Source organism: Atractosteus spatula, chromosome 13, assembly GCF_055471065.1.
Source record: "Atractosteus spatula isolate fAtrSpa1 chromosome 13, fAtrSpa1.hap1, whole genome shotgun sequence".
In the NCBI taxonomy this organism is placed as follows: Eukaryota; Metazoa; Chordata; class Actinopteri; order Semionotiformes; family Lepisosteidae; genus Atractosteus; species Atractosteus spatula.
In genome coordinates, this window is record NC_142718.1 from 3,036,841 (window position 1) to 3,045,766 (window position 8,926).

An 8,926-nucleotide genomic window follows, 5' to 3' on the forward strand; every position below is an offset into this window, starting at 1 on the left:
ATTATTCCGAACTATCGCAAATAAAGTCGCTGAACTGAGACGCTGAACTGTCTGGCTTGGACCGAAAGAGTGGAGCAGCGTTTTGATGGTTTGCGAGACGGCTGTGTGATACTGTGAGAAATCAGAATCGGCCGGAAACAGCCTTTGCGCTACACCTCACGGTAACCGGCAATATTGCCCATATCTACCAAAAAATACACTCAGAGCGCTGGACTCTTTAACGTCCAAACAAAATCATAATCTGATGATTTGCAAAGTGCTTGTCTATGTGTGTGAAAATAAATTCCCATAACAACACCACCACCACCACCACCAACACCACCACCAACAACAACAATAATAATAATAACAACGGTTTTCTTTTGTTCTAGTTTTAATCGGTTGAAGAAATCAAGCAGACATGGCAATTTCATTCTTGTCCTTTATTGCCGAGTACAACCTGAGATTCTGTACAGCCACAAGGCCCGTGACATGCACAAGTGTTAGGAGAAGAGGGGGGGAGGGGGTGCTGTGTCAACAGGTTTTCACCCTGCTCTTACTCTCCTAATTGAGCAGAGCGTTACTGTACCTTAACCAGACCAGTTTAACGTGCTATGAGGGGTCTTCAGCTCTTGCTAATTAAAAGAGATCCCTGGCCAGGCTGTATCCCGCCTTGTGCCCGCCGCTTGCTGGGAAAGACTCGCCCCCACCCCCCGCGTGAACCGGGATGGGATGAAGCAATTGGAAAACTGATGGAAGAATCGATAGGTCGAAATTCTGCAGGATCTCTGCCCTTCCCAGAGTGGAGTCAGTGCTCGAACTGGGCTGGTCACGTGCAGTACACCGCACCAGCACATCTGACTTTTGGATGTTTGCATTCCAGCCTTTTTTTGTTAAGTCTGGTGCCTTTATAATGATTCACGGACCTACTGGAAATAAATTTCCCCAATAACACCACTGTTTACAATTGTAATCATCTTAGATTTCAAATTCATCCCATTATAACCTGTCATACGGCACACTCTAATATCCTATATCTAATATACGTTCAGATAAGAAAAGAAAACAATGAGCTTCTTCCTCATTCAATTATTTTGACGTGCCTGTGACCGATTTCAGGCCTTTCCAAGAGAATCATTTGTCTCCAATTCTTCAGGATAAATCTTTAATGTATGGCAGGGTTCTCTCTTTGTTGCCAAAGATAGAGCTCCTCAGTTATTTTTTTTGGTTTTTAGATAATCCACTGTCTCCTTCAAATATTTTCCCAACATTATTTTCTTTTCCCTCAATAGCCTACAGGGGACAGAAGCCCATCTTTCTCCACATCCAGGACAGACTGGAGGTAAGAAGCAGTTTTAAAAGTCGGGGGTCTCTGGTCATGGTCATGGAGGGCTTGTATATCTACTGCAGACGTTTTCATTCAAACTCAGCACCTGAAGAGCTGAATCAGCTCATCGCTGTCCTGACTGGATCAGTCTTCTCCCAGCTCTTCCAGCCTGCACTCGTCAGGAGTCCCAGAAACCCTGCAGAGACACTGGCTCTGTGGGACCTGGGCTGGACAGTCCTGCCTTAAAGAGCTCCGTGAAGCTGCCCCCCGCCCGCAAACAGCACAACCAATGAAACGCACCCCACATTCACTAGTGCTCTGTCTGTGGGGGGGTTGTGCTGTTGAAAGTAGTGTCTGAGGTGCTTTTGTTCCAGGGATATACAGCAGCACCTTCTTTTCTGGGGGTATAACGTCACTTAGCCCCAACCCCCCCCCCCCCCCACCCCCATGACAGCACCAAGAGTCATGTGACTCCCCACTAAGGAAGGCGCTATATTTTGGAAACTAAACCATCTCGGGTGCTGCTTGCAGCGGTACAGACCAGCACTGGCTGATCGCTACCGAATGAGACTGGTCTGTGCTGTGTCTCATTGTGTGTGCTGTTTGTAGGGGGGCGACTTCACACAGCTGCCTGAGAGACTTCCAGAACACCCTGGAGAACAATTTGGGAATTGTTGTCTAGAAAGACAGAAAACGAGCTTGATCACAGTATGGATTTGGTCGTTAGCTTGGACACCCAGAAAGCAATGTGAGACACTTCCCCTTCCGCAGCCGTTGCACGGGCAACAGGGCCTGTGCCTCAGGCCTGCAGCTCGGTGATATCCCAGATGAACTGCAGGGGGAGCCCTTTCATCTTCTCCCGGTACACCTGTTCAAAGCGCTCGTTCTGCGCCACGGTGAAACTGTTCTTCCAGTCGCCGATGGTACCTGCATTTCCAACAGCAGAATCAGAGAAGAAGAACTGAGACTCTTATCCCAGGATGCATCTGTCCTATTCCTGGAACTGTCCTGTTTGTGAGACCCCTCCTCTCAGCCACTCAGTTACTTCCCAGCTGGTGCCAGAAGCACCTGCATCAATTATCCCCAACAATATAAAGTACTAAAACTAATGAAGCATAATAAACAATGAAGCACACATGTTTGGGGATAATAGCAATAGAAAGTTTCGTCCAGAACTTGATGTAATATTCGGACAATAGTCTCACCAGGAGGACATTGCTGTGCTGAAAACGATCTGATTTTCCTCCAAGTTGAAAAAAACATGTCAGGATGCAATGAGGAGAGAACCATTACAGATGCTCAGCCTTGGCTGAGAAGGTGAAGCCAAATGCTGTGCTGTCCCAAGGCCCAGTGCAGCAGACCAGCAGCACAGCAATGAGTGGGACAACACTTTCACTTTTACCTTTGCGCAGAAACCTCCCCTTGCTCTTGTCCAGGACCTCTTCTGTCATGAACTCGTAGTTGGCTTTGGGGTCCTCCTTCATGTTTTTGAAGGTGGCCTTCTGCACGATCCTGTCAATGGCCGAGTCGTCCAGATTCTTCCCCAGGAACTCACTGATCTTCACCACCGCGGAGCGCAGATCCTGAGGGGAACAGCATGCAGAGAGACCTCACATCCTCCTGCCTTTATTATAATAAACAAATCTCCAGCTTGATGGACCAGAGTCGTGTGGTTTTCTGAGAAGAGCCTAACAGAGGAATTTTCAAAAGATGTTTCCAAATTTAAATAAAATTTCATTTTGGCACCAGCTCTTTACCAAATTACCCTTCTACATCCATCATCCTGAATATTTCTGTAAATGCATTTTATATTTTGGAGCAGTTGCACATACTGTATTTTGCACTCATTATTGTCTTTTGCGACCATCCTTTGCAGCTACTATGCAGTTAGCACTGATCTGCTGTGTGTGTGACCGGTGGGGCTGTTCAATAGAAAGAAATCAACTTTGGTACCAACAAAAGATAAGCAACCATATTTTTTAATGAAAATCTGATTGCACATGCTTTTCTATCAGTTGAGAATTCCTCTATAAGACTTAAAATCCACAGTGCTCTCCAGCATCCTCATGATGCAAGATTTGTCAGGAACCTAACACAGATATGATCACAGCCATGGAGAGCCAATACGTACCTTGAGCATCTCCTCGTAGGTTAAGAAGAGGATGTTAAAGTCATCTTTGTGAGTGTACCATCCCCGGACGTGGTCGAACCAGGATCCAGCGACCACTGGAAAAGATCAAGGGAGATCTCATGGTCACTTGTCAATAAGAAGGTAGATGATGACTCACCAAGTGAAAAATGATAACCAGAATGTCTTCCTATCCTCTACAGTCTGTCCTTTAAAAATGATTTTGCTTGAAAATCTGCCATTTAATAAGATCTCTATACCCTAGGAGTCTTGTATACTTTTTTGGACACTGGACTCATGGATTTTACAGCACTGAACATCAGGCTGTAGGGGCTCATCCTGGTCTGGGACCCTGGCTGTGATCTCCAGGCTGTAGGGGATCATTCTGGAATAAGGCCTTGGATGTGATCCCCAGGCTCCTTAATGGAAAAACCCCTCTGAATCCTAGCCCTTCTTTTCCAGGTCTGGAGAAACATGAACTGAACTTACTCCTGCCACTCAGGAACCGATCCAGCGATTCATCAAAGTCCTTCGGTGTAACAAATCTGACCATGATTTTGGAGAAATGATAGTAAGAAACGCAGATATCTTTGGGGTTCCGGATGACATAAATGACCTAAAATAAACAAACCAAGCAGACAAAGCAAAAGGAGACAACAAAACTGTTAATGCGCTACAAGTAGGAAAATTGACTTGAAATTGAAATGATACACAAAGATCTCTCTCTGTGGGGATTAGTTGGTTAATCGGTTAGATGTTTAGGAATGTACATTGTCACATGGGTGCAATGATGCTTTTTTAGTGCAAAAAGGGTGCGCATAGATATAGTGGTGTTGGATGTCTTGTTTTTAAAGCTGTCTTTGTGTTTCTTGTATTGTGGCCTGAAAAGGAACTGAAATAAACACTCCTAGACTTTACCTTTTAGAGTCTGTGTGAGCTTTGTGTGTACAGACTCTAAGGACAAGGGTGTGAACAGGACAAGGGTCTTTCACCGATATCTACAGGATCTGACTGCACTGCAAACTGCACAGAGCTGCCGACGTGAATATTGTCACCCTTGACCTTCAACATGTTGATCTACAGGGACATATTCATTATAACGCCACTGGGCGAAGAGTTAGAGAGGGCAATGGCGTCACTGTAAGACCACAGAGGCTTGTACGGTAACCTTTGGTTCCTCTTTGCACCCTGACATTGGTTTTTCTCGTATGAGATTCAGCAGAGCACAGTGTCACAGTGCAAACACATGCCAGAACAGGTCAACGCCCCCCAAGTCTCCAGTCCAAGTTCAGTTCAGAAGTCCAGTTAATAGCTGGTCACTTGAACTGTATCCCCCAGCTGCAGATGTGAGCCATGAAAATCTGCTTTTGGTCATGGTCTCAGACTGGTTTTCAGTTAAATCTCTTCCTGATTGTGCCTGAGGTCAGTTCTATTCTGTTATTGCTTCAGTGGATTGATAATTACGGCTTATTTGTTTCTTTTTAAATCCTTCCAACACCCTTTTACACGCACACCCAATCTGGATTTGCCAGGTCTTACAGAGATCTAATTACACTATTAACTGCCAGGGGCCCTGAACAGCCACAGAGATAACTCTGCATCCTTTCCAACTATAATCCCACACCATCCTGGCAGATCTCCAGCACTCACACAGGACAGCCTGAACAATTCCAGTCACCATGACCCAATGATATTGCCCGGGTTTGAACCAGCAAACCCGAGCCAACAGATCGCAGCACATATACACTGCTGTGCAGAAGTCTTAGACACTCTACTTTTCTCAACTCAACTCATCGCTGCTCCTTCGTTATGCATAAGAACAGATCGGTCATGATCTTTGGCGATCTTCTACCAAATTGCTGTTTGCGGCTGCCAGCCAAGTCCTGTTAGATCTCTATTCTGTTGTGCAAAAAGGAATCCTTTAACAGTGTGCAGAGAGGATCAAAATCATGTTCATGCGGACAAACCAGGTAGATACGATTATGGATTAGCTGCTACAACACCTCATACTCGCTCCCCACATGTACAGCACCTCATTATGTTTCTGTTCAAGGTGAACTGAATCTCCCTGAAGGGCGAGCTCGATTCCTCTCACCTAGACGAAGCTGTAGTATTCCATTCATCCGTTTTTATTCATCGCTTTTATCAATAGAGGGTTGTGGTGAGCCAGCGGGCACAGGGCAGTGTGTACACCCTGGTTGGGACACCTGTCCAGTACAGAGGACTGAACTGCACCAGTACCACTCAACGCTATTGTAATACACCTGTGGAGGCAAACTGAGCAAACTGTGGGGGTCACTTAATGTGTGACTGAAACTTTCACACAACTGTGCAGTAGCTGCAGTGCCTACACAGCCCGGCTGGGGTGCGTTTTAGCTTTATTCATGTGTAACAGCCAATCGCCTGGGGCTGCCCTGTGCCCTGTGGCCCTACGTCTTGTGCTGTCAGCTCCCTGGGAAGACCTCCAGGCCTATCTGGACCACAGAGATCCCCCTCCCCCCCCACCCCCCACTCAGACAGACTCACTTTCCCCCTCCCCTCACGCAGCCCCCTGGGCACCAGGTAGTGTCCCAGGTGCGAGGCGAAGAGGCGGGGCGAGGGGCGCGTGGTGTCGTCTCGCCCATTGTACCGAAACTCCAGCCAGGGCATGCGCTCGTAGGTGGTCTGCATCTCTGGGGCGCCTGGGTAGTCATTTTCGTGCAGTAGGGTGATGATGTGCTGGGTCCACACGGTGCCTGTGGGACAGACAGCAAACGCATGAGACAGATTCCAGCGGATCACCTGGCTTGACAGGGTCACACCACGCTGTCACAGGACTTATGGAAAAGGCCAGCTGGCAATTGTACAACAAGCCATACCTTACAGAACATTCAAAGACACACAGCATTTGTAGAACAGGTTTTAGAGAGCTGGATACTTACTGACAGCTTTATAACATTGTATTTCATCTGAGCCTGCTGCTGCTACTTGCTTTCATACCCTGTCTGCCCATTCAGAGCACTAGACAGACACTCACAAGCTTGCACAGCAGACTTGACCTGTGTGTGCTGCACTGTGGTGAAAGGCAATGGTGTTCAAGTTCTCCACTGATTTCTGCACAAGCATTTGCTCCTACACTACTGACTGAACAGCTCTTAACCGCTGAATAGTTTAGGATGAACAGACACAGGTGGGACTGTATCAGCACTGTATCAAGGCAGCTGCCTTAGTAAGTCTTAATAAGTCGGACACTGAAGCTCATATATCGCCTGCTTCTGAAACGTTACTCGCCCTACAGATCCTTTCTTGGAAATTTTGGAAAAGAGCTTACCAGACTTGGGAAAAGTTACCAGGAACACGTCACTGTCGCGTATCTCGAAGTCTTCCAGCGAGTCGATGAATTCCGGGGAGATGTCGCCTTCTCGGGGGAAGACGAAGCCCCTGTACTTGAAGAGAAACTCGTCGATGGACTCGACCTCGGAGCCGGTGGCCATGGAGACGGGCGGGCGGACGCGGGCGCGCAGGAGACAAAACTGCAGCTCGGAGCTCAGTGGAGCGCCCGGTCTTTACAGAAGCAATCCTTACAATAAGCAGGAGTCTCCGCCTCGCCTGCACTGCCATTGGACGATTCTGGCATTGTGTGGATAGCCTTAAAGGAATTAAGATAGCGTATCGGCTTGGTCTACAAACATGGACGGACTTTACTCACCGCAGTAAAGAGCGCTGTCACGAAACCTACGAGAGTTATGAAAACATTGGTCTTGTGCATAAGGCGATTTGTGAATGTTTGCTCAGCCTTTCTCACTTTGTGGATTTTACGCCGTCTTTTTGTGCCCTTACACGAAATTTCCTGTTGCCAAAACCTTTGGAAGGGAAACACATACAGTAAAGCCTTCAAACCAAACGCATTTTAAAGACCGCGATTTGTGAAAGTTTTCACAACATTTACATAAAATTAGCAGTCAGCTAATTGTCTTTTTTAAACCTTTGCTTTTTGATTGACGCGCAATTACGCACCAACTGGAGCACTGCGGGACAGCTGTGTCCACAAGTTCACAGTGCGAGAAATACTGCTCAACAGGTGTTCACGCGAACCACCTGCATATTTTACACACTAGGCAGAACCTCAGACTTTTCCCAAATCACCTTATGCACAATGTAAGTGTTTTCATAACTCTAATTATTGTTATTGACGTTCCAAAATAAATTTCGAACTTCAAGCTAACTTTACCGCGGTATCAGAGTCTGTAGTTAATTTTTTTACTGCCTTTGAGGATCTTGAACACTTGTATCTGGTCCCCCTCCTAGTCTTCTCTATTCAAAACTAACACGTGTTGTCCCAAATTGCACGAAATATTCTCAATGAAGCCTTACTAGTAAACATCGTTTTGTTCTACACTTCTGATTAGGTATTCTCACACCCAGTTTGCAAATTGTATTGATTCCCCGCGTTGTCTGAAAGATGTAAACGATGTGCCAACATACTGTACAGTACTGTAAAAAAAACCTTAAGTCTTTTTCACAAGTAACCTCTTCTAAATATGTTTCCCATTTTGCATTTATCACTTGTGTTATAACAACCCGAATTCAGAACACTGCATTTGTCTACAGTACATTAAACGTTATCTGCCAGGTGTTTTCCTGAGTTTGACCTAAATCCGTTTGATTTTCATTTGCTGTGTCTAGAGTATTTGCAGATCCTGCTAAATTGGCCTCATCTTTAGACGCGTCTAGTTTACTAACTACCGAAATGCAAAACCCTGTACGCGTCTACAATCGGCTTCATCCACCAGCTGTTTGCCCACGTTCTGCCTGACGATTTGACTGGAAACTGGGCATCTTAATTCTACTGAATTCCTAGTCTCTAAATAAAATAAATATCAACTTATAACACCGTACAGTAATTCCGCTGTTATTGAAACATACAGAAATTAAACATATTTCCCTTGAATGCCTTATATGACTCATGGTTCGAATTAGCCTGACATGATCATAAACGGGTTATTATTTAATGAAATTGTTTATTCTATAATAATGCATGCTTTAGGGAAAAAAAAAAAATTAATTCTACAAGATAATTGAACCTTGTATCTGGAGAGGAGAGGTCTATTGAGTTCTTAATAGAAATCTAAAGAGAAGTTTACTGAAGGGACAAATGTTTCCCCAACAAAACCTACTACAGTATAGCAGGTAGTTAGTAAAGGTATTTGTAGGATAGGTTTGATTTGGTTAACTAATTTTGCGTCACATGTGTAGTATGTCCCTGCAGTGATGAGTCTGTTTGGTGTCATTTCCTGTCCCTGTGAGGCCGTGGGGCAAGAGGCCAGTGTGGCATCAGTTTTGCCACTGTGTCTTGGTTGTATGAATGTATGTCCTGTCTCTGCCACGATAAAGACTTGTTCTCTGCAGGTGGATCTCGTTGTCTTCATTAAAACCCACGCTTACACCACTAACATTGTTAACAGCAGTGGTGTGCCAGGTTTCATTTATGGGTTTTACAGGGCACACAGAGA

General features: G+C 45.6%; 1 protein-coding gene across 1 annotated transcript; it reads right to left on the minus strand.

Moving 5' to 3' along the window:
* Positions 1 to 361: 361 nt before the first annotated feature.
* On the minus strand, positions 362 to 8,926 carry LOC148821644 (amine sulfotransferase-like). Its single transcript, XM_088930597.1, has 6 exons — positions 6,745 to 8,926; positions 5,961 to 6,169; positions 3,924 to 4,050; positions 3,438 to 3,532; positions 2,709 to 2,889; positions 362 to 2,233 (listed from the first exon to the last, which is right to left on the minus strand). The coding sequence occupies exons 1-6, from the start codon at positions 6,905 to 6,907 to the stop codon at positions 2,106 to 2,108; spliced, it is 903 nt and encodes a 300-aa protein (XP_088786723.1). The 5' UTR covers positions 6,908 to 8,926; the 3' UTR covers positions 362 to 2,105.

Coding starts and splice junctions, on each gene's coding strand:
- LOC148821644 (XM_088930597.1), bottom strand. CDS start 6,907: ATGGCCACCGGCTCCGAGGTCGAGTCCATCGACGAGTTTCTCTTCAAG. Junction 6,170..6,744: donor GGTAACTTTTCCCAAGTCTG/GTAAGCTCTTTT, acceptor TCTGTCCCACAG/GCACCGTGTGGACCCAGCAC. Junction 2,234..2,708: donor GGGGAGGTTTCTGCGCAAAG/GTAAAAGTGAAA, acceptor TTGGAAATGCAG/GTACCATCGGCGACTGGAAG.